The 23,143-nt window shown below is 55.3% G+C and overlaps 2 protein-coding genes across 7 annotated transcripts in view; both read left to right on the forward strand.

Moving 5' to 3' along the window:
• The window catches only part of ABCC8 (ATP binding cassette subfamily C member 8), a 75,472-nt gene extending 59,297 nt beyond the window's left edge, over positions 1-16,175 (forward strand). For 3 of the 5 annotated variants that reach the window (XM_007174857.2, XM_028164746.2, XM_007174858.2), the window contains 17 exons: positions 1,218-1,343; positions 2,282-2,381; positions 2,608-2,849; positions 2,943-3,115; positions 4,225-4,294; positions 4,790-4,947; positions 6,708-6,800; positions 10,701-10,803; positions 11,345-11,458; positions 11,809-11,929; positions 12,080-12,210; positions 13,065-13,143; positions 13,350-13,458; positions 13,874-13,977; positions 14,750-14,883; positions 15,344-15,406; positions 15,955-16,175. In XM_007174857.2, the coding sequence (XP_007174919.1) occupies positions 1,218-1,343; positions 2,282-2,381; positions 2,608-2,849; positions 2,943-3,115; positions 4,225-4,294; positions 4,790-4,947; positions 6,708-6,800; positions 10,701-10,803; positions 11,345-11,458; positions 11,809-11,929; positions 12,080-12,210; positions 13,065-13,143; positions 13,350-13,458; positions 13,874-13,977; positions 14,750-14,883; positions 15,344-15,406; positions 15,955-16,092 (2,058 nt within the window). In that variant the 3' untranslated portion in view covers positions 16,093-16,175. The other 2 variants (XM_007174860.2, XM_007174859.2) reach the window with 2 other exon arrangements.
• A 3,559-nt stretch (positions 16,176-19,734) lies between these two features.
• Positions 19,735-22,857, forward strand: KCNJ11 (potassium inwardly rectifying channel subfamily J member 11). Of its 2 annotated transcripts, none has more exons than XM_057553968.1 (2): positions 19,735-19,844; positions 20,615-22,857. In XM_057553968.1, exon 2 carries the CDS (start codon positions 20,827-20,829, stop codon positions 21,763-21,765), a length of 939 nt encoding a protein of 312 aa, XP_057409951.1. In that variant the 5' UTR covers positions 19,735-19,844; positions 20,615-20,826; the 3' UTR covers positions 21,766-22,857. The 2 variants fall into 2 exon arrangements, with proteins under 2 accessions (XP_057409951.1, XP_007174923.1); XM_007174861.2 differs by lacking the exon at positions 19,735-19,844 and adding an exon at positions 19,878-20,171.
• Positions 22,858-23,143: the final 286 nt, after the last annotated feature.

The following is a 23,143-nucleotide window of genomic DNA, read 5'->3' on the forward strand; positions in this document are numbered from 1 at the left end:
CTTACCTCTGTTTCCTGCCCAGTTTGATGACTCACCCCCCTAGCCTTGGGGAGTGCCCATTTGGAGGGGAGAGCCATCTTCCTGCCCACTAGTGCATCAGATTCAAGTTAGGATCGAATGGAAAATATGGAAACAAACAACGGCAGTAGTAATAGAAACTTCAATATTACCAGTAGAATGCAATTTTGTGAAATCCCACATCAATTAAATTCCCATATTCCTCAACATGAAGACAACAGTTACTTTTCAAATAACTGGAAAGCATTTAATTTTTAAGATGGAAATCATGTGACTTGTGAAATCTGGGTCTTGCCTGAATCCTACATAAATTTGTCCGGGGACATTGAGGTCCTTCCTAAGCTTCAGGTCTGTGTTAATCGGCCCTGCTAATTCCCCCCAAATAAGTCTTTCTTCTACATGTGGTAAGATCTTTTCTCTACTATGAAAAAAAAAAAAAATCCAGATTTTTCAAAAACGATATTAAAGTAGAAAAAAGAAAAAAATTTAGATTTTGTAAAAAAGCTATTAAAGCAGGTACAGGCTTGTGTCTGAGTTTTTGTGGTGACTCTGGTGAGACAATTCAGGACAATCTTTAGTCCAAAGAAGGCAGACACAGAGGTGCCTTGTTCCTCAAGGTGTCAGTGAACAGGACTCCTGGGCATCCGTCCCTGAACCCCAGCATGGGGTGGGTGGGGGTGAGAGGAGCAGGATGGGTTTCTGAATTACTGATGGGTCTACATGAGTATAAAACATTGAATGTTTCAAATAAGATAAGTTTTATTGATTTCAAAGAGGCCACACACACTTAGACCAACAGGTGCTTTGCCAAACACTGGTGGAACATATCAGACCTGCCACAAGGAGGAGCTAAGGGTAATGTGCTATTAGCCCTTTCAGTGTATGGAAACAGCTCTCACTGCTGGAGTCCTTGGGGATAACCAGACAGCTTGACCAGGATGCACTAATTTGCTCTGTAAACCCTCCTATCGACCACGGGGCAACCATTGAGAATACCCCCCCACCCCCCAGATGTACCAGACTCTAAATCCTGGAGTGTGTTGCTGAGGGCAGTGGGCAAGCTGGAGGCCGTTCGTGGTGGGGAAAAGATATGTGCTCTGTGTACATCCATCTTAGACCTCTCGGTCAGGCAGGGGCGTGACCTCCACTCCTCCTCCCCAGCCAGCCCCCCCCCCCCCGGTTTGTTTCTGCCTTTCCAGATCATCGCTATGAAGGACGGCACCATCCAGAGGGAGGGCACGCTCAAGGACTTCCAGAGGTCTGAGTGCCAGCTCTTTGAGCACTGGAAGACCCTCATGAACCGGCAGGACCAAGAGCTGGAGAAGGTGGGTGTATTTTGGGGGCCAGTCAGCCACCCCCTGAGGGGAAGGTTTTGCTACAACCTGAACTCATAAACGCCTTCCTGCCCTCATTGGCCCCAGGAAGCCCCCCCTCCCCCCCCCCCACACACACAAAGGACAGATGTGGGAGCTGGGCATGAACTTGCTCCTACTAGAGAGCCAGTACCTGTGCCAGCTACCCAAGGCAGAGTTGGGAGGATGACTTCCCCTTATCCTGAGATAGTCAGGTACCATTTAGTTACAAAGCTTCAGAAAACCAATGCAAACTGGCTAAGCAAAGAAATAAAGGGTGGGTAGTTAAGGATTTATTGGCTCAAGAAACTGGAAAGTTGATGCCATAGCTTCAGGTGGAGCTAGATCCAGGTAGTCAAGCAATATCATCAGGAATCTATTTCTCCCCATCCCTTGGCTCTACTCAACTCACATTGGCTTCATTCTCATATAACAGTGAAGGCCATTGGAAATCTCAGGTTTCCATTCTCCCAGGTCAACAACTCTGCCAGAAGGAAAGTGCCTCTTTCATGATAGTTTAGCGAAAGTCCCAGGGCTGACTCTTATTGGTCCAATTTGGTCATGTGCCCACCCCAAACAAATCACTGTGGTCAGGGATGTGGAATGTGAAGATTGACCAGTCCTGGGTCACGTGCACACCCCAGGAGCAAGGGTGAATCATCAGCCCCCTTGAATCACAGAGACTAAGAATAGGGGAAAGGTGGTCTCCCACAGGGATATTGGGGTGCTAGTAGCTGATGAAGGGGAAGGAATAAATTCTGGCAGGCAAACATGTGTCCATCTGGACCATCCCCCAGGCAAGGGCAACCTGGAAACTGACACTGGAAATCACTGGCGGTGGTTGCCCCCCTACCCTCCCTTTTCCCCTCTGCACACCCCAAGGACATCGTCCAGACCCATCTGTCTTTCAGGAGACCATTGTGGAGCGAAAAGCCACAGAGCCACCCCAGGGCCTGCCCCGGGCCATGTCCTCAAGAGATGGCCTCCTGCAGGATGAGGAAGAGGAGGAAGGTACAGACAGTGGGACTGGAGTGAAATCATGGCCTGAGGTCTTATCAACCATGAGGAGACAAAGGTTTGGGGTTCTGGGAGTGGGGCGATAGTGTGCCTCTGATGAAATCCCATCCCATCTGTGTGCCTCAGTCTTCCCATCTGTAAGTGGGGCTGACACACCCCCTGGTTCCCCTCAGAGGGGTGTGCAATGTGAAGCCACAGGGAGGGTTCTTGCGGCCTGCAGAGGAGGTGGCCGAGAGTGAGGAGGAGGACAACCTGTCGTCGGTGCTGCACCAGCGCGCCAAGATCCCGTGGCGGGCCTGCACCAAGTACCTGTCCTCGGCCGGCATCCTGCTTCTCTCACTGCTCGTCTTCTCCCAGCTGCTCAAGCACATGGTCTTGGTGGCCATTGACTACTGGCTGGCCAAGTGGACTGACAGCGCCCTGAGCCTGAACCCCATGGCCAGGAACTGCTCCCTCAGCCAGGTGTGGCCAGCAGCCCCAGTGCCGGGGCTGGGGCGGGGGGAGGGCTGAGCATGGACTCCCCCCCCTGCAGGACCCTGCCTAATTCTCTGCCAGGCCCAGGAGTGCTCCCTCGACCAGACTGTCTACGCCATGGTGTTCACAGTGCTCTGCAGCCTGGGCATCGTGCTGTGCCTTGTCACATCCATCACAGTGGAGTGGACAGGGCTGAAGGTGGCCAAGAGGTTGCACTGCAGTCTGCTAAACCAGATCATCCTGGCTCCCATGAGGTAGGCCTCTCCCCTGGCTTTGCTGGGCTATGGGCAAGTCATTGTTCTCTGGGCCTCAGGTCTCCCATCAATAAAATGGGGATATACGATCTCTGTCGCAGGCTTCTAGGGGTGACTCAAGGAGATGATGTGAGAAAAGTGCCCTCCTTGGTGCAGAAAGCAGAGGGAAACTGGCATTTACTCAGCCAGACATGGCGCTAGGAATCTTACATGGTTAGCTCATCTAATTGTCACCACAGCCCTTCACAGCGAGTGTCTGCAGGCTCTGCGTAAATGTTAGTTTCCCCTCCCTAGGCAGGTACCACCCACGGTTCAGCTCTCACCTCCCCTGCCTCTCTCTCCACCCGCAGCCATTCTGCAGGTTCTGACCCCAGGGACACACAGGGAAGCTGTTCTCATCCTCCGTAATGGGATGGATAAAAACCCCAAAGGCTGCTTGGTGTGAAAGAGGTTTAAAGCTGTCACAGCCCAATTGGCTGGCTAACTCGGTTTACAAACACAGTAGGCAAACAGCTTATCTGGCCCCTCCTCAGTGCCAGACCTCACCATCTGCACTTTTTACTTTTCAGCCTTGTGAGCACTCTGTGGCCCACAGACACGGCCTCCAGGTTTACTTACCCTCTATTTGTCCAGATCTGTGGTTTTGAAATCCTCTTGTTGGGGTTGTGCCAGTTCTGGGTCACAGCTGGAGTGCTGATAGCTGGAGTGGCCTTGCAGGGTCAGCTGGCCGACAAGCTGCCCCAGGGCCCTGTCCCCTCCCCACACTGGGAGAGTTGTCCCTCTGGAGAGAACTCTGTGTCCCCGGGAGGACACAGAGGGAGTCCTGAGTGAGTCAGGCAGAGCGATAAGCTGAGAACGGAGGCAGTGGTCACACATGGGCTGTAGGGTCAGAGAGGCTGGGGAGGGGCCAGCACCCCTTTGGGCGGCTGCACAAATTCTCAGCGACACAGGCCAGATGTCTACAGACCTGCAAAGGCGAATGCCCCTGGGAAAGCAGACCTGGGGATGACCCCATAGACATTGAAACGAAAGAAATGACTGTCCTCCTTCAGTAAACAGGAAGGAAATCAGTAAACAAATGAGTAACTGCTCCTCTGGTTACCTCTTAGGTTTTTTGAGACCACACCCCTTGGAAGCATCCTGAACAGGTTCTCATCCGATTGTAACACCATCGACCAGGTACACAGGACCACGACGCATTTCCGCAGTTCAGAGAGGCCAGGCCCCCAGGAGCTTTTCCTGCCTGGTGCTGGCTTCCCCAGATCAGAGCCTTGGGGTAGGAACCCAGTGGCCCCCATCTGATTATAATGCTGCCTCAGGACCTGGGGCCTCCCCTGGGAGACCCTCATAATAAGGCTGAAGGAAACCACATCCCTTTGGCTTCCATCCAAGCCCACTCTGGCTCACAATAAGGTTCCAAGCATACTCTAAACCAAGGTGACTGATTTTGTGGAGAATATTCATTTTGATTTAGCCTGTGTTCTTTATTTGCCGTCATACTAGATGGTGAAAAACAAAGTTCTAATTCCTGTTCTCAGGGAGCCTACAGTGTAGCGGGAGGGGTAAGACATGCACCCGTAATAAAGGAAGAGAGCAAAATATGACGCCAGGTAACACACTGAAGGTGATCAAATACCAAAACTCACCTGCCTTTCTCACCCTCCCCTCCTGCAGCACATCCCGTCCACGCTGGAGTGCCTGAGCCGCTCCACCCTGCTCTGTGTCTCAGCTCTGGCTGTCATCTCCTATGTCACACCTGTGTTCCTCGTGGCCCTCCTGCCCCTGGCTGTCGTGTGCTACTTCATCCAAAAGTACTTCCGGGTGGCATCCAGGTGATGGCAGCACTTGCCAGGGGGTGAGGGATGGGAAGTTCTTTGCAGTAGGCACTTCAGCACTGTTATTAGAATCATCATCGTAGAAGTAGTAGAGTCGTGTCCCCCAAAACAGTGGAAAATTGAAATATTCATATTCCACTATCCTAGTATAACCATCTGTCAGCACGCACACACTGCAGTTACTATTTGAACTATTTCCTTGGGTGATATGCTCAGGAATGGGATTGCTATGTCAGGGTGTAGGCACGTGATTATGCCCTTCATTCATTTTGCCAAAGTGCTTCCCAGGAGGATTGTATGATTCCAGTGTACAGGCTGATGGCTGATGCATAAAATCAGAGGGCACCTGATGTGAGGGGTCTTATGGCAACCAGACCTCCCAGCCCACGTGGATCCAGAGCGTGGCTGGAAGCCTTGACTTGAGGGAGCCTCTCACAGCCTTTCTCGTTGATCACATTCGCCTTCATGAGCCTTGGAGCCACGCATGACTCTTTCCTACTCAAAATTTTCTAAGAATGTTCTCTTGGAAGTTCTTTCTGGGAGTGACTCTGTTAAGCTCATAGATTCAAAGATTTGTAGGGACAATTTTTAAGACTCTTTAGGCCAGTGTGTCTCAAACTGCCAATCACAAGCTATCAGTGGGTCATGAAATCAATATCATAGATCACAACCAGTAATTTTTTTAATGAAATAGAATAGAAAATATCAGACTGTATTCACATAGTAACAGTAAGCTTTGCTTGATGAAACCTTTGTTTTGGTCATGTATGGGGGTGTGTGCGTACCGATTCGTGATATAAAATGTGTTTCTTACTAGGAGTTGTGGTCAGAAAGGTTAAGTACCTCTCTCAAGTTTGTACTTAAGGTTAAGTTACTTAAGGTAACTTAACTTGAGAGTTAAGTACTCTCTCTCACAGAGTTTGTTAGAAATGAGTCAAAATACTGATTGGCTATGATAATAATAATTAAATTTAGATACATTTTGGCCACAATTACCTTGCCCACAAGGATCACGATTTGTATAAACGGCTTTTTGCCTGGATGATCCAGAATCCCCTGGTACCCACGTGGACACAGTGCACTGATATTCACAAAATCACAGTGGCTTTTTAAACACCGTACAAGCTGTTCTACAAGGTTCATTTCTTCCTTCAGAGAAACCACCCTGTTCCCCTGGCACCCACTCTGGCCCTGGGGACAGTTTGTCCAGGAAGGCCGCTTCCTGCATTCCCAAGCTGACCTCCTTGGCACTAATACACTTGTCAAGGTGCAGCTGTGGGGAGCAGGAACCATTCTGTTGCCATGGAAACCACTGGCCTTTCCCTCTCGAGGAGCTCTTTAAATCCAAAGCCTGTGGTGGTTATCGGGCGAGGGAACTGAAAGTGTGGAGTTTGGTCTTTCTGTTCCTTTGACTCACTGTTCAAGTTGTTCGCCTGTGAAAGGGAACTAACACTGCTGCAGAGTGAGGCGGTGCGGCAAAGCAAATGGATAGATGCAGACGTGAGGTGGGTGATGCCCAGGATAACAGTAACCGTTCAGCATGCTCTGCTTAAGTATCTACATTAACGAGCTCATCCAGTCCTCACGACTGCTTGATGGGGTGGTACCCTTGTCTTCCCTCTTTACAGGCGAGAAACTGAGGCCTAGAGAGGTGAAGCCATTTGCCCGCACAGTAGTAGGAGGTGGAGCTAGGATTCAGACCCAGGCTGAGCCCTGAGCTGCCCTCTTAACCATTCGGCTCTGCTCCCCCCGCACAGGGACCTGCAGCAGCTGGACGACACCACCCAGCTCCCGCTGCTCTCGCACTTTGCCGAAACCGTGGAAGGTCTCACCACCATCCGGGCCTTCAGGTACCAGATTCACCCTGGGGGGGTAGGGGGGTGGGGATGGAGCCAGGGTCACAGGTCATGAGGTTCAATTCTCAGGGCTCTGCTTAGGAAAGCCCAGGACACATGTCTCCCGACCCCTCATGAGGCCCCAAGGCCAGTCCACCCAAGGTGTCAGGTCTAGTGGGCTCTAGCGGCATGATCCAGAGAGGAGGATCTCAGGCCTAGAGCCAAGCCCACGGCCTCTGTGAACTAAAGTAAAACATGAAAAGAGAAAAGGCTGGGACAGTTCCTCACAAATCAATGTTGGAAAGGCCCTTACATGGTGTGGGCCAGCCCTGAGGCCATCTTTCATTGAGACTCTCCTGTGAGCCAAACACTTTGCTGAGTACTTTACATGCCAGTCTCATTCATTCTGCACTGCAATCTGAAACGGAAAGCTTGATTATTCCCAGTTCTCAGATAAGGAAATTGAGGCTCTCTGTAAGGTCCCACAAAGTACAGATTTGAACCTGCTTGTTCATTCAACAAACATTTACTGAGTGTTCACCAAGCCCCATACCAGGCACTAAAAAGACAAAAATGAGTCAGATGAGCCCCTGCCCTGGAGGCATTTACAGTCCAGGCTTTGAGCAGGCCAGGACAAACCCATGTGACAAGTACTCTGAAAGAAAGGGGGACACAGGCTCTGGGAGCATAGAAGGGAGGCAGTCATGGAAGGATTCATTGAGGAGGTGTCATTAGTGCTAGGACTCAAAGAGGAGATAAGAGTTCACCAGGCTGGAGGAACTCTCCCAAAACTTCAGTTTCAATTCCTCCAAGACTCCCACCATCCTCTTGCCACTCTGAGTTGTGATGTTGGGCTTGACAGAAGCATCTGAGGCTGCCTTGGGAGTGGAGGGGGCTGTTGCTCCCCACCTCAGTCTCTGTCTGAAGTATTAGGGCATCTCTCCTCCAGATAGACAGGCCAGAGACCCCTGACCCAGATACTGGGGCTCGTGCCTCTAAGCCTCACCCAGAGAGTGATTCTAGGTTATTTTTAGGATGGCACAGCTGTGCGGGGCATGACAGTAACCATGTGACGCCAGCCTTGTGTCCAGTAACCCTAGGGCTCAAGGGTCAGCCGACAGGGTCTGAGGAGGCCTGCCTGCATCTCCTCCCTTCAACCCCCAAAGTCCAGCTGGTGCCCTGGGAGAGGTGCCCAGGCTCCTGGCGCAGCACCGCAGCCCCCGTTCACTCTCTGGGGCATCTGGGGCTGATGGGAGGTCCTCTTTGGGGTCTTGTCTGAGTAAAGCAAAGCAAAGCAGAGCTCTGCCGTGGCCTTGGCTCTGCTCCCTGGACATCCCGTGCCACTGTGCAAGCCTGTGCTGTCTTCCCCACAGAAGCTCCCTGGAGCCTGGCATGACTCCAGGGTTTCCTTCCAGCCTCCTCCTCTTCTCAAGCCTGAACTCCCCAGTTCCTTCACCTTCCAGACCCCTCAACACTCCTGGGCCAACCTCTACTCAAGTTTCGGTGATGCTCCTCTTAGAATTGATATCCTGGAGGCCTTCGGGCAGGGCCTGGGGCAGAGAGAGTGCAACTTTTCTAGAGTGGGCCAGACCCTTCAGTAGGATCTGAGTGTATGCCCGCATCCTGCAACCAGCCTCAGACCAAGCCAGCGGTTAGCCAGAGAAACTGCTGCCTGGGAGGCCTCCCACACCCTGCATTGACATGGTCAGTGAGTTTTAAATTTGAGTGAAGGACTTTTTAAATCATCCCTGAATGTGTTGAATTCATTGGCTTTTTGCCCAGAGGTCTGTCCTGCTGAGAGCTACCTAGCATTTATTGGTTGTACACTTCCCATGTGCCAGGTATATGTGTGGGTTATTGCATTTAATCCCCATAAGAGCCTCATGACATAGGTAGGAGAAGCCACGCTCTACAGCTGAGGCTGAGTAACCAGCCCAAGGTCACACAGACAGTGAGAGCTGGTGCTGGGCTTGGAACCCAGACCTGGCTGACCTTCTGGGTTTTTTTGGAGGCCCTGCTTTTTCCCAAGAAAAATTTCAAGGGTGCCCAACACTGAATGGTTGTTTCAGTCCATGTAGGAACTATTACTATCCCCATTTTACTGGTGAGGAAACTGAGCCTTGGTCCTGAGACACAGCCTGTAAGTAATAATGCTCAGACTCCAACCTGGGTCCACATGGCCCCCAAACTGGGGGTCTTTCCACATTCCTTACACTGTCATACACCTACCACAGAAGCTCCCATCTCACGCACACTCTCATGCACACCCACCCCTCAGGCCAGTCACACACCCCTCAGACTCCCCACTCACACGTGCACTCACACATACACATCTTCAACACCCACTTACTCACACAAACCCTCAGACCGATGGCTTCACACTCCCCTCAGACACATCACCCCCACACACACATCCACCCTGTGGCTGGGCGATCACACCCTCTCACAACTCAGAGACTTGCTTTGCTCTCCTCAGACACATGATTCAGACACAGGCCCTCCACCCAGAAAAAATCGAAGCAGAACAAACAGCTTCTGGGAGTGAAAAGCAAATGCCCACGAGATCCATCTTGAGTTCTTCTGAGTCCCCTCAGTTGTTTACCTGAGACCATGCTGAGACAGCTTTCATTCATTCTTTCATTCACCATCAAACAAGTACACCTGCCCCCTCCTCTAGGCCTGGCGCAAAGTCTGAAGGTGTGGCCAAGGAGAGCGACACCAGGAGCCCAAGTCTTGTCAGAGAGAAGAGGCAGATCCATACAAAGTAACACAAGGGAGAACGTGATGAGGGCACGAGGGCAGGAAAGAAGCCTCCAGAGTTCCTTGTACAGAGAAGTCCCATCTATCTTAGAGGGTCAGGGAAGGTTCATTCATTCGACAAATATTTATTGACAGTGCCAGGTGCTGGGGATACATTAGTGACCAAAACAAACATGGTCTCCATCCTCATGGAGTTTACAGTCTAGTGAGGGAGATGGACAATAAACAGCTAGAGAAATTAACATATGAGCAGAGGTTATGAAACAAACAGGCTGCAGAGATGGAGAAAAATAGGCCAAGAAAGGCCACTCTGAGGAGGTGCCACTTAAGGTAAAGCCTGAAAGTTGAGAGGAGTCAGCCTTGGGAAGAGCAGAGGAGAAAGCATTCCAGGCAGAGGGAACAGCATGTTCAAAGGCCCTGGGGTGGGGAAGGACTTGGCATTGTCACAAAACTGAAAAAAGGCAAGTAAAGTAATAAATTACTTTACTGTAATTTCTGTGTCTGCAACACAGTGAGCAAGGGAATTTGTGGCATGGAAGGAGGTGGGTGAGGTTGGCAGGAGCTGGCTCACACAGGCTTCTGGCAAGGAGGTGGTTCTTTATCCTAAAAGTCATTCATATTCTTAGCAGGGGAGAGATAGGATGCAATTTATGACTTAGAAAGATTATGCTGGCTGCTGTGTGGAGGGTAGACTGTAGGGAGATAGCAGGTAGACCTATCAGGAAGCTGATACAATAGTCCAGGTGAGTTTGCAGTGGACAGGAAGCAGGCCAGAGGCAGGCAGAGGCCAGGGCTATTTTGGAGAAAGAAATAAGAGGACTGAGGGATTGGATGTGAATCCCGATGATTCCTGGGTTTCCAGCCTGAGCACCTGGGTGGGTGGAGGTGCGCTTTATTGTAACAGGGAAGCCCTGCAGAGGAGAACAGGTCTTGGGGTGAAAACAAGCGTTTGAAGGAGGTGGCACCTTTGACAGGTTTGAATAAGCAGAAGGGAGCTGGGAAGGAGTTCCAGGAAGGAATGGCATCCATAAGGTGGCAGAGGTGGCATGTCTGGGGGCTTCTGAGGCCCAGGCAGCCCCCTCTGCAGGTGAGGAAAGTCCCGAGGGCTACGTGGGCCAAGATTATTCCCCCTCACCCTCCCTATCCTCCCTCCAGGTACGAGGCCCGGTTCCAGCAGAAGCTCCTTGAATACACGGACTCCAACAACATCGCCTCCCTCTTCCTCACAGCCGCCAACAGGTGGCTCGAAGTTCGCATGGCAAGTGCCCCCCAGCCCCCCGCACCCTCGGGACAGGGGGTTCTGATAGGGCTGTGCAGCCAGAGCAAGGGCCAAACAGGGACCGGAGGGTGGGAAGAGAGGACGGATACCGGCCCGGTGTGCATACGGGGTGGGCATCGAGCCCTCCTGCTTTTCCCACCTCTGGTGGTCCTCCCCGTGTCTGACCTGAGCCCTCTCTTCCTTATATCACTGCCTGGAGGCTTGTGTGTCTGAGGTGTGTGCCAAGAGCGAGAACAGTTGTGTGTTTAGCTGTGACAGGTGTGTCTAAAGTGGGTCATATGACAGGTATGGACCAGCTGGTGAGGCATGCGTGCTGGGCTTGGGGGCGGGGGGAGCAGAGCTATGTGCACACGTTGTCTACTGGGGCTCCAGCCTTCACAGCCTCCTGTGTGTCTGATGATGTGTTGCGGGGCTGGGGTTGAGTCTTGGCTGAGCTGCTCTCTGCCCTGAAGGGAGTGAGGGGTAGGGGTGCTGTGGCTTCAACCCCTGAGGGTCCAGGCCAACTCCACTGCCTCTGCAGGAGTACATTGGTGCATGTGTGGTCCTCATCGCGGCCGTGACCTCCATCTCCAACTCCCTGCACAGGGAGCTCTCTGCCGGCCTGGTGGGCCTGGGCCTTACCTACGCCTTAATGGTGAGTGGCAGCAGGTGGGGCAGGGGAGGAGTCAGACACCAGCCCCTGGGGAAGCACAGGGCACCTTCCCTGACTGAGACGCTCCCAGGCTTTACCCCACGCTATACCGAGTCTGATGCCAGAGGGACCATGTGGGCAGGAGGGCTTACTGCAGGTCCCTGCCCCTTCACCCAGGCCTGGGCCCTAGATGGGGGTGGGTGAGGGTCCACACTCACTGTAACCCCCATGGAGGGCCCCCTGGACAGTCAGCGGTGGGCAGCAAAAGGCATCCTCAACTATAAGAAGAGCCATCCTGGTTGCCAGGGACAGGACCAAGTGATCACTGGCTGTGAACGGCTTGCTCCCCACAGGTGTCCAACTACCTCAATTGGATGGTGAGGAACCTGGCGGACATGGAGCTCCAGATGGGGGCCGTGAAACGCATCCACGGGCTCCTGAAAACTGAAGCGGAGCGCTACGAGGGGCTGCTGGGTGAGGGGCGCGGGAGGACTTCTGGGGAAAGGGCCCAGCGTGGATGTGTGTTTGGGTTGCGGGGGACACGAGGAGCCTGGGGGTAGGGGGGCATGCCTGGATACCAGCTGTGGCCCACACCTGGCAGCTGACCCCCAGCCTGGCCCCCAGCACCATCACTGATCCCGAAGAACTGGCCAGACCAAGGGAAAATCCAGATCCAGAACCTGAGTGTGCGCTATGACAGCTCCCTGAAGCCAGCGCTGAAGCACGTCAATGCCCTCATCTCCCCAGGACAGAAGGTCAGGGGAGCGGGGAGGGCAGAGGGCTGGACAGCCTCACAGAGTCACCTCCTGGCCCTCAGGGCCCTCCAGGCCTCACACCCATTCAGACCCCCAGTCTCCCAGCCCCGGGCCTCTCCCCTTCTCCTCCTGCTGCCTTCACTCACCCACCAAGGAGATGGACAGGACCCCCCAGACTCCTCTGACTCAGAGGGGCTTTGTCAGGGCCCCCCACAAATGGTCAGGGGCTCTCCCAGGACACTGTACCCCGAGCTTCAGAGCAGGGTCCTGGGGCAGAGAGTGAGGCTCTGTCCTGGGGAGGGAGCTCCTGTCTGCACTCTGATCCAACTCTGACTGACTCCCCCCTCTCCCCCTCTGCTCCGCCGCTGCCCCTCTCCTCCTGTCTCTTTGTCTCTGTCTCTCTCACTTTGTCATCGTCTGTGGCTGTCTGTCTCACCATCTCTGACCTTTAGATGTACCTCTGTCCCTGCCTCTCTTATCCTTCTATATCACCACCTCTGTCACTGTATCGGATGCGATGGGGTGAGAGGTGACTCCAGTTTAAGGTGCGGTACATCCTGCACACAACGCTCAGCCGCCCCTGTGCCCTCCCGCCACACCCAGGCACATAGAGAGACGCCAGTGGCCCCAGCTCCCCTGCAGTCATGCACCACACCCAGCCAGACAAGTAGGAGCCCCCTCTGGGTCCACTGCAGGAAACAAGCCCAAACCTGGGCCCAGCCCTGGCTAAAGAGATGCTGGTCAGAACGCCAGGACGAGAAGAGATGCTGGGGCTTCCCACGCCTGCACAGCCCAGCACTAGAGGCTCCCAGACACCCCAGGTGCCCACAGCGTACCTGCTCCTCTCTTTCCAGATTGGGATCTGCGGCCGCACAGGCAGTGGGAAGTCCTCCTTCTCTCTTGCCTTCTTCCGCATGGTGGACATGTTCGAAGGTGAGCTGTATGACGGGCACCCCTCATGTACCCACAGCCACGAGATGGGACCTCAGTCCTGGGTATGGTCAGACGTCACAGGAGGCCCAGCCATCACTGCCTTCCCCCGCATCCTCGTTGGGACCCATGTTCCAGGCAGACCCTGTCCCCAGCGCCACCGTCTCCCCGCTCCTTGGTGCCCCACCTGTGACACTGTCTGCATGCAGGGCGCATCATCATCGATGGCATCGACATTGCCAAACTGCCGCTGCACACCCTGCGCTCGCGCCTCTCCATCATCCTGCAGGAACCCGTCCTCTTCAGCGGCACCATCCGGTGAGCCCCCTGACCCCTGCCACCAGGCCCACCCCAGACCCAGGCCCGGCTCCGCTCCTCCAGATCTGGGGCATAGAGAGGAAGGGGTGGACGAGGCCAGGAGCCTCCCTCCCAGGGCAAGCAGCCCTGCTCTAGCTCTGGGCATGAAGGGCTGGCGCGGGTTCTTTAAAGCTGCACCCTCGTGCCTTTCTCTTTTCCGTTAGGCCTAGGCACTGGTAGGGGTCCCCCAACCCTCAAGCCTGGGATGCTTTCCTCCACCCACTGCCAGCGCCTTGCTGCCCCCTCCCAGCCAGGCCCCCAAGTGAGTCAGTTCCCACTCACTGCTCCCTTCACCAGCCTCACCCTCTGTGCGTCCCCTGGGAATAGAGCCAGGACCCTGCTCCCCTCTCTAAGGGCTTTGTGTGTCACCCTCCAGATTTAACCTGGACCCGGAGAAGAAGTGCTCTGACAGCACACTGTGGGAGGCCCTGGAGATAGCCCAGTTGAAGCTGGTGGTGAAGGCGCTGCCAGGAGGCCTCGGTAACTACTCCTGGCTGAGCACAGGCCGGGTACTAAAGGACGCCTGCAAGGGCTGGGAAGGGACAACTCACACCCGTGTCTTAGCTTTGCCCAGAGTTTAGAGTCTGGGGTCTGGCAGGATCCCAGAGACCATTCAGTTCTACTTCTCACCATACAGGAGCTCAGAGATGTCAAGTGATTTGTCCCAGGTCACACAACTGGTCAGTCAGGATCTGGCCTCTCCTACAGGGCACAGGGGGGACAGTAAGGAGACAGAGCTTGCAAGTCCCCAATGCCATGGTGGTATATTCGGCCCTGCCCTCCACATCCACCTGCCTGCCCAGTTCTGCCCAGAGGGAGGAGAGGACTGACTAGAAATCACAGGCACAGGTCACTCATCAAGGCTACTGGGAAGACTGTGTCCCCACCCCGGGGGTCAGCAGAACCTTTGGTGTATCTGTTGAAACGCCTGGGACAGTGGGGGCCGGCCAAGCCTTGGCTTCAGAAAATCACCCCACCAAGGCCCATACACATGCAGGACGGACACACTCTGTGCTGATGCCAGGGCCACGGCCGTGCATAACTCCAGGGAGCGCTCTTCTCTTTGTAACTCCAGCAGACGGCATCTGTGTTGTGTAAGGTGCAGCCACACTGTGCACACCTGTACTCATGACACACACCTACATATTTACCCCTGTACACACATTTCCTGAAACCCCAAGTCACTCCATCCACTAAACTCACAACGCAGAATTAACTCAGCCCTGCGCCCCCTTCCTGGGGCTGTTTTCAGATGCCATCATCACGGAAGGCGGGGAAAACTTCAGCCAGGGCCAGAGGCAGCTGTTCTGCTTGGCCCGGGCCTTTGTGAGGAAGACCAGCATCTTCATCATGGATGAAGCCACAGCTTCCATCGACATGGCCACGGTCGGTGCTGGGCACACCCATGGGGTGGGGGTCTTGGAGAGGGTTTTCGGGGGTGTTAGGGAGAAGGTTGCACATAGTCCTGAAACTCAAGTTGCCTTTAACATCAAGAGTCATATGGAGCAGAAAAGGCGAAGGGCTGGGGGACCCTGATTCCAGGTAGTCTTAAGGCTGAATATAACACACATACACACAAGCTGCACACGGACTCGCAAATTTCACACCCATCCCCACAACCCAGCACACCCAGACACACTCACAGCACACACACATGCACACAGCTGATCTCCCAACAGGCGGAAACCAGCCCCTGAACACTGGGAACCTGGTTGGTCCTATGGGGACTAGAGCCAGAGGGAGGGGGTGGGGCTACGGTTGGGGTCAGATGGGAGCTGTGCCAGAAGCCAGGCCAGACCCCACCCACTGGGCAGGTGAGCCAACAGCTGCTGCTCTGACCTGGCAGGAAAACATCCTCCAGAAGGTGGTGATGACGGCCTTCGCAGACCGCACTGTGGTCACCATCGCGGTAAGGGGCCCATGAAGGGGTGCAGGGGGGACACCCAGGGAGATGGCTGGCCTCCTGAGGCTGTCATCAGTGGGCAGCCTCTGGGCTCACCTGCGCCTGGTAATCAAGAGAGGACCCTGTGGCAGTGCAGGGCAAGGAGTCTGGAGGGCTTGCAGGGAGCCTGGATTGCAGGATTTGGGATGTAGGAAGGTTTGTGCCTGCACTTCCCTCAGACCACCCCTCTTTCTCCAGGTTCCAAGGTCCGCTCCTGTCCCAAGGCCCTGTGATCTAGGCTAGGGTTACTTCTCCAGAGCAAATGGGAGATGGGGGCGTTGGGAGAATCTCTGAGTCTTGAAGCCTGGAGGTGGGGCAGAGCTGAGACCTGGTGAGGGAGAGGGTGGCATTAGCAGATGGAGGGTTTGGAGTTACAGCCACACCGGGCAAGGGCAGTCACCACAGAGATAAGACATTCTGGCCACATGCCTCCTCCTCCAAGCTGCAGGAGGGATGCCTCAGCTGCCCCAGGCCGGCCCCCCCCCAACCCTGACAGCCCTTCCTGCCCCGCCCAGCACCGCGTGCACACCATCCTGAGTGCAGACCTGGTGATCGTCCTGAAGCGCGGCGCCATCCTTGAGTTCGACAAGCCAGAGAAGCTGCTCAGCCAGAAGGACAGCGTCTTTGCCTCTTTTGTCCGTGCAGACAAGTGACCTACCAGAGCCCAAGTGCCATCCCATGCCCCACCCTGCCGCCACCTCCTGCCCGGGTTCTCTAACTGTAAAATCACTTGTAAATAAAGAGACTGGTTATTTCCTACCAGAGACCGTGGGTCTGGTGGGCAGGGACTGGGGCGGACCGTGGGTCCCATGGAAGCAGTCTGACTTTAGCATCAGGCAGACCTGAGGAAGCTCTGTGAGTGTGGGCAAAAGCATGTTCCTCATCTGTGACACGAGGGCTGTCTTAGTCTGCTAGGTTGTATTCGGCTGCTGTAACAAAATACCATAGCCTGGATGGCTTAAACAGCAGAAATTTATTGCTGACAGTGCTGGAGGCTGGAAGTCCAAGATCAAAGTGTCGCAGGCTTGGTGTCTCCTGAGGCCTCTCTCCTCGGTTCCAGACAGCCACCTTCTAGCTGCGTCCTCACACAGCCTTTCCTCTGTGTGCACACCCCTTTTATCTCTCTCTCTCCTTATTAGGATACTAGACATATTGGATGAGGCTGCAGTCCTATGACCTCATTTAAACTAAATTACCTCTTCACTGGCCCTATCACATTGCAGGGGCTCCAATATATGAATTTTGGGGGGAATGCAATTCAGTCCATAACAGAGTTATAGTATTTTTGTGATTATCTCATCAGATAAGGTAGCAGATCTGCATATAGCTTGGTCCCTTTTCCTTCTCAGTTTAATTCTTGGATTAAAATTGTGGGTCCCCAGGTACCCCGGATTAGCATTATTTCCATTGCAAATGACAGGAACCCAACTCAAAGTGGCTTAAACAGTGGAATTTATTATCCCATATGACTGAGAAGACCAGGAGGTGTACTACTTCAAGCACGGCTAGATCCAGGTGTTTGACATCAGGGGTGATGAATTCCATCTTCCTCTCCCTCCCCCATGACAGATGGCCACTAGCACCTCCAGCTTACATCCTACCCCTCTGAAAAAGAGAGGGGCCTGAATCACATGTCCCCATGTCCATCCCACACATAGGGACATTCAGAAGTGGGAGAAGGGTGGCCCTTCAGAGAGAAAGCACAGTACATATGCCACAAGTCAGCCAGGTAGTGACTGGGACATACTGGGGCCCAGACACTGGGGAGACTAAAAAACAGCTGTCTTCAGACTCCATGTGCATCATGAGACACGAGTGTATACCTGTCCCACCAAGAAAGGAAGGTGCTTGTTTACATATCATTTTATTATCATTTACATGTTGCCTTCAGTACTGGCTGTATCAGGCCCTTGGGGTGCAGACCCAGGAGTCTTGGGCCTTCATCCTTGTTGTGTGCAAGGGGGTCAGAGTCATACAGTGTAAAGAAAATCCACCAGTCATTGGAGAGGGGTCCAGTACAGACCCTTCTGGCTATTCCAGGAGCCAGAGGAGCTCGGGAAGGGAGAGCTCTGTGAGGCCTGGCAGGCTGCCTGGGAGAGGCAGGATTTAAGTTGGGCATGGGAAGGGTGGGAATTAGATAAGCAGAGAGCTAGAGAAAAGGGCCCAAGACGGGTAGGGGGAATAAGATCAGAGAGCCTTGAATGCCAGGCCAAGGAGTCTGGGACATGCCTATGCACAAAAGGGAAGTGGAGAAGGTTTTTGAATCTGAAAGGGACCTGACAAGTGCAGTGTTTGGGGGAGATGAGTATGAGGAGGTGCAGGATGGAGCAGAGCAGGAGGCTGAGCACTTTTGGTGGGGGGCTCGCTTTCCTGGCAAGCAAGGCCTCAGGGCCACACTGTGAGGCAAGTCCTAACCTTTCCAGCTCTGAGATGCCTCTGGGGGCCCAGCACTCCCTCCACTGTTGGGCCTCCCAGGAGCAGAGCCTAAGGAGGGAAAAGAGGATTCCCACCGCCCCACCCCATGCCTACGACCAGCCAAGGGATTAAAGGGAAGTAGCAAGGGCACAGGGGCACGTCACAGCTCACACTGAAGTCTTGCAGAGATGCCTAAGGCCATCCTAGCCCAAATTCCTCGATAGCTCCCCTGATGGTGTGCCAGCCTCGACTTGGATACCCCATAGATGAGGGTCATCTCTGGTCATTAGAACTGACTCTTCCATACGTGAAATCAAAGCCTGCCTCTGTTCCAGTGTCTATACTGGTTTATACTTTGGACCACACAAAATAACTAGTCCATCCTCCTTGGACCCCAGGGGTTTCTGCGACAGTATCTGAACTCCCTGGGAAGACTCTCCAAGGTTCCTTTTCTGATGGCTGAGCAGCCATAGTTGCCCCAGAGTTTTCCTGTGTAACTGTCTCCTTGAGCTGCCCTCTCTGCTCACCCTATTTTCCCTTCCCCACCCTAAGCACTGCATCTCTGGTAGTATAGCCCAAGATCTACCATGAGTAGTAGAGGGGGCCCAAGCCACAGGACAATCCTAGGTTGATGCCTGCAGTAGAAACGCCACTCCTCTTCAGGCCAAGAGCTTAGGACCCCCAGTGCCCAAACCAGCCCTGACACAGCTCCTCAGGCTGCAGGTGTAAGGAGGTGTAAAGCAAGTGCCAGTAGCTCAAACCCCCTTTAAAATGCAGGGGTGGGGGCTTCCCTGGTGGCGCAGTGGTTAAGAATCTGCCTGCCAATGCAGGGGACACGGGTTGGAGCCCTGGTCTGGGAAGATCCCACATGCCGCAAAGCAACTAAGCCCATGTGCCACAACTACTGAGCCTGCACTCTAGAGCCTGCGAGCCACAACTGCTGAACCTGCGTGCCACAACTACTGAAGCCCAAGTGCCTAGAGCCCGTGCTCCACAAGAGAAGCCACCACAATGAGAAGCCTGCGCACCTCAACGAAGAGGAGCCCCCGCTCGCTGCAACTAGAGAAAGCCCACGCACAGCAACGAGACCCAACACAGCCAAAAATAAATAAATAAAATAAATAATTTTTTTTTATTTTAAATAAATAAATAATAAAATAAGATCAAATAAAATGCAGGGGTGGGATTGAAAGTGTGGGTCATGATTGAGAAGATGCAACCACCCAGGCTTCTGGGCTGCAGCATCCAGCATCCCCTGTAGTGGGTGTTAAACTATGTTTCTACACCTACTAAGGTACATCTCCACCCGCCCCGGAAGTCCGTGGCTTTCATCAGACCCTCAAAGGATTCGTGACTCTGAAAATACTAAAATCATCGCCAAAGAAAAGAAGCGGTCAGTTAGGAGTCCTCGGGCCACCTAATCTCCCCGCCCCAACCCCAGTCACCAGGTTGGTGACACAGCTCCTCGGTACCTCCTTTCGCTGGGAGCCCACAAAACCCAGGCGGATATTGACCCAACCCAGGATGGGAAAATTGCGGTGGGACCAGGGCGACAGAGCATCGGTCCCCAGAATGGGAGGGCGGGTCACGACTCCCTTCACGCCCCCCCGCCCCGCCCCGCCCTGCCCTAATTTCGTAGCGCGTGGTCTGGGAGGAACCTCTTTGGTCCATCTGATTGGTAAAACTCCCAAGGCCAGAAGAAGTGAGCCGGGAGAAGGAAGGCGGTGGGAGGTGAATGGCGAGGGGCGGGGCTTGCACTTGTGCCCGCCAGCCCTCCAGCCCAGGAATAGGTCGGGCTCCCCCTGGCGGCCCCCGGCCCCCACTCCACGCCTCCGGCGCTCGGTGACCTCAATTCTCTACCCCACCTAGCACAGGTCGGTCTCCGCGGGCCGACTGACACACAGAAGGACCGGAGGACGGCTCTCCGCGAGCGCCCGGGCAGCAGGAGGGGGCGGGGAGGCGAGGACTGCGGCTTGATGAGCAGGAGCAGGTGCCGCGGCGAGGAGCGGGGGGTGGCAGGGACGGAGCGGCGGGCGGGGTCGCGGCGCCGGCGTGCGTGCTGCCGGCGCAGAGCCGGGAGGCCGCGGCTTAGAGTGGGCCTCGCCAGCCAGGTCGCGCTGGGGGCGAGGGGATCAGGAGTGGAGCTGGGTGGGTGGTGACTCTGGAGGGCGGAGGATCCCAAGGAGACAGAGAGGACAAGAGCTAGAGGGAGATCGGAGAGCGGCGAGAGCGCTACGGAGGGTGGGGTAGGAAAGAGGTACCAGGAGGTGAGACGGTATGAAACTGGAGCTTGGAGGGGAGCCCGGGGCAGAAACGGGTGAGGCGGGAAACACGGTGCGGGTTGTGTGGGGTGTGGTCGGTTGGTAAGATCCGGAGGTGTGACGTTCCCAGGTGGGAGAGGTGGGTTGAGAAAGAAGGCTGAGTGGGGAGAAGGGTCCTAGGGAGACACCCAGGGGTGGTCAGCGAGTGGAGGAGAGCTGAGCTGGGATCCAGAGCCAGGTGGGGAACAGGCAGAGTGGGGGGTTCAGGAGGCAGTTGGCAGGTGGACTGAGGTGTGAGGCTGGTATAAAGTGAAGGAGGGGCCAGGTGGAGGTGAGGATGAGTCTAGCTGGGGAGACATCTCAGAAGTGAGGCTGGTGCAGACTTAGGGTGGTCCCAGGGCGGAAACCCCACAGTAGGCTGAAGGCTCAGTCAGGTGGTTGCTCCCCCATGGGGGAGACCTCCCCCTGGTGGTCGCTGGAGCCATGCTGTCCCGCAAAGGCATCATCCCTGAGGAGTATGTGCTGACGCGGCTAGCAGAGGACCCGACAGAGCCCCGGTACCGTGCCCGTGAGCGGAGAGCCCGCTTCGTGTCCAAGAATGGCAACTGCAACGTGGCCCACAAGAACATCCGGGAGCAAGGTCGCTTCCTGCAGGACGTGTTCACCACGCTGGTGGACCTCAAGTGGCCATACACGCTGCTCATCTTCACCATGTCCTTCCTGTGCAGCTGGCTGCTCTTTGCCATGGTCTGGTGGCTCATCGCCTTCGCCCACGGTGACCTGGCCCCTGGTGAGGCTGCTGCTGTGCCCTGCATCACCAGCATCCACTCCTTTTCATCTGCCTTCCTTTTCTCCATTGAGGTACAGGTGACCATCGGTTTCGGCGGGCGCATGGTGACCGAGGAGTGCCCTCTGGCCATCCTGATCCTCATTGTGCAGAACATCGTGGGGCTCATGATCAATGCCATCATGCTGGGCTGCATCTTCATGAAGACTGCCCAGGCCCACCGGCGGGCTGAGACCCTCATCTTCAGCAAGCATGCCGTCATTGCCCTGCGCCACAGCCGCCTCTGCTTCATGCTGCGTGTGGGCGACCTCCGCAAGAGCATGATCATCAGCGCCACCATCCACATGCAGGTGGTGCGCAAGACCACCAGCCCTGAGGGCGAGGTGGTACCCCTCCACCAGTTGGACATCCCCATGGAGAATGGTGTGGGTGGCAATAACATCTTCCTGGTGGCTCCCCTCATCATCTACCACGTCATTGACGCCAAGAGCCCGCTCTATGACCTGGCGCCCTGCGACCTGCACCACCATCACGACCTTGAGATCGTTGTCATCCTGGAAGGTGTGGTGGAAACCACGGGCATCACCACCCAGGCACGCACCTCCTACCTGGCCGACGAGATCCTGTGGGGCCAGCGCTTTGTACCCATCGTGTCCGAGGAGGATGGCCGCTACTCTGTGGACTACTCCAAGTTTGGCAACACCATCAAAGTGCCCACACCGCTCTGCACGGCCCGCCAGCTGGATGAGGACCCCAGCCTGCTGGATATCCTGACCCTCGCCCGCGGGTCCCTGCGCAAGCGCAGCATGGCCATGGCCAAGGCCAAGGCCAAGTTCAGCATCTCTCCAGATTCCCTGTCCTGAGCCCTGCTCCCTTGGGCCCCCCTCCTCATGTGTGTGCAGGCCAGTGTGGCATGGTATGTAGAGCGGACGTGGTGCGGGCCCCTCGGCCAGGACAGGACCTGTTAAGAGGCTGGGCCCTCCTCATCTCAGCCTCCCCGCCTGCTGCTCGCCCAGGGTGTTGCAAGGCACTTGTCGCTACTCTATTTCTGGCCTCAGCAGGAGCCTGTACCGGGTTATTTTTGTCCCTGCTCCTCCCAGCCCCAACTCAGGACTGGCTTTCCCCCCGACCCCGCCCCAGGCTAGGGGAGCTGTGAGAAGTGTCAGGCCCTAAAGCTGGGACTCCCATCTAGTCCTTGGCCGCCACGACTGACCGGCTGCAAGCCGGGCAAGTGGCTGGGGAAGAACAGTCCCCAGATGGGAGGCCTGCTGCTCTGTTTCTGTGGCCCTGAGAGATGCCTGTGGTGAGGCCCCAGCCCCTACTTGGTCTCTGAAAAGGTGATGGCCAAAAGGGTGGGCCTGGCCTGCTGGGGAGCGCAGGCAATGAGGGAGCACAGTCTAGCTGGAGGGTTGGAGATGTGGAGCCTCCCTGGGGCGGGCTTGGCAGAGAGGAAATGGCACCGGGAGGCTTACCTTGCTGAGCCCTGCCCAGGCACGGGGAAGGGGAGACGGGCCCCTTACCCCTGACCCCAAGGCTTCTTCAATGGGGGCTCCAGGGGCTGGGGCTGCTGCACCTGCCTGCTCCCATTCTGTCCCCGGCCCTGGGAGGCTGGAGTGGGCTGGGGCGGACCCTGGCGTGCCAAGCTGAAAGAGGCTGGGGAGAGACTGGGGTCCTGGGCCCACCACGCTTGGCAGGCCTCAGACTGCACTCTGGCCTGGCTCCCCCCCAGTGGTTGCCACTCACTTTGTCAAGAGGGTGGCCACGGAGGGCCTTTGGGTTGCTAGAAAAGGAGATGTTGGAAAGCTCAGGATGGAGGGGGTGGGTGAGGTCCCTGAGGCAAAAAGGCCCTCGGTCCTGGCAGGCTTGACCCCCAAGCCGGACTCTTGGAGCAGTGCTGTGTGTACTTGCCCAGAATTCTGCCTTCTCCATTGTCAATAAAGCCTCCCCCTTCGTGACCTAAACTCTGGGCTCTTCTTGCTGGTGGGCAGGGAGAGCAGGGGCTGGCAGCTGCCAGCCTACATCTCAGAGGTGCCATGGACCCTAGCTGGGAGGCCAGGAAAGGGACCTGGGGCTGGCCCTCTTCCCCCAGTTCAGAGACTTCCCCTTCCTGCCTTCGGTAGCCCAGCCTTACAAGACCGTCTGACCATCTCAGTTGGGCACCCATCAGGCTTATAGCCCTGAGCCCTGCCTCCACTCCCAGGGGACTGATGGAAGGCCGAGGGGCTCAAGGAGAGAGGCGGG

The sequence above is a fragment of the Balaenoptera acutorostrata genome, chromosome 9, assembly GCF_949987535.1.
Source record: "Balaenoptera acutorostrata chromosome 9, mBalAcu1.1, whole genome shotgun sequence".
Taxonomy (NCBI): Eukaryota; Metazoa; Chordata; class Mammalia; order Artiodactyla; family Balaenopteridae; genus Balaenoptera; species Balaenoptera acutorostrata.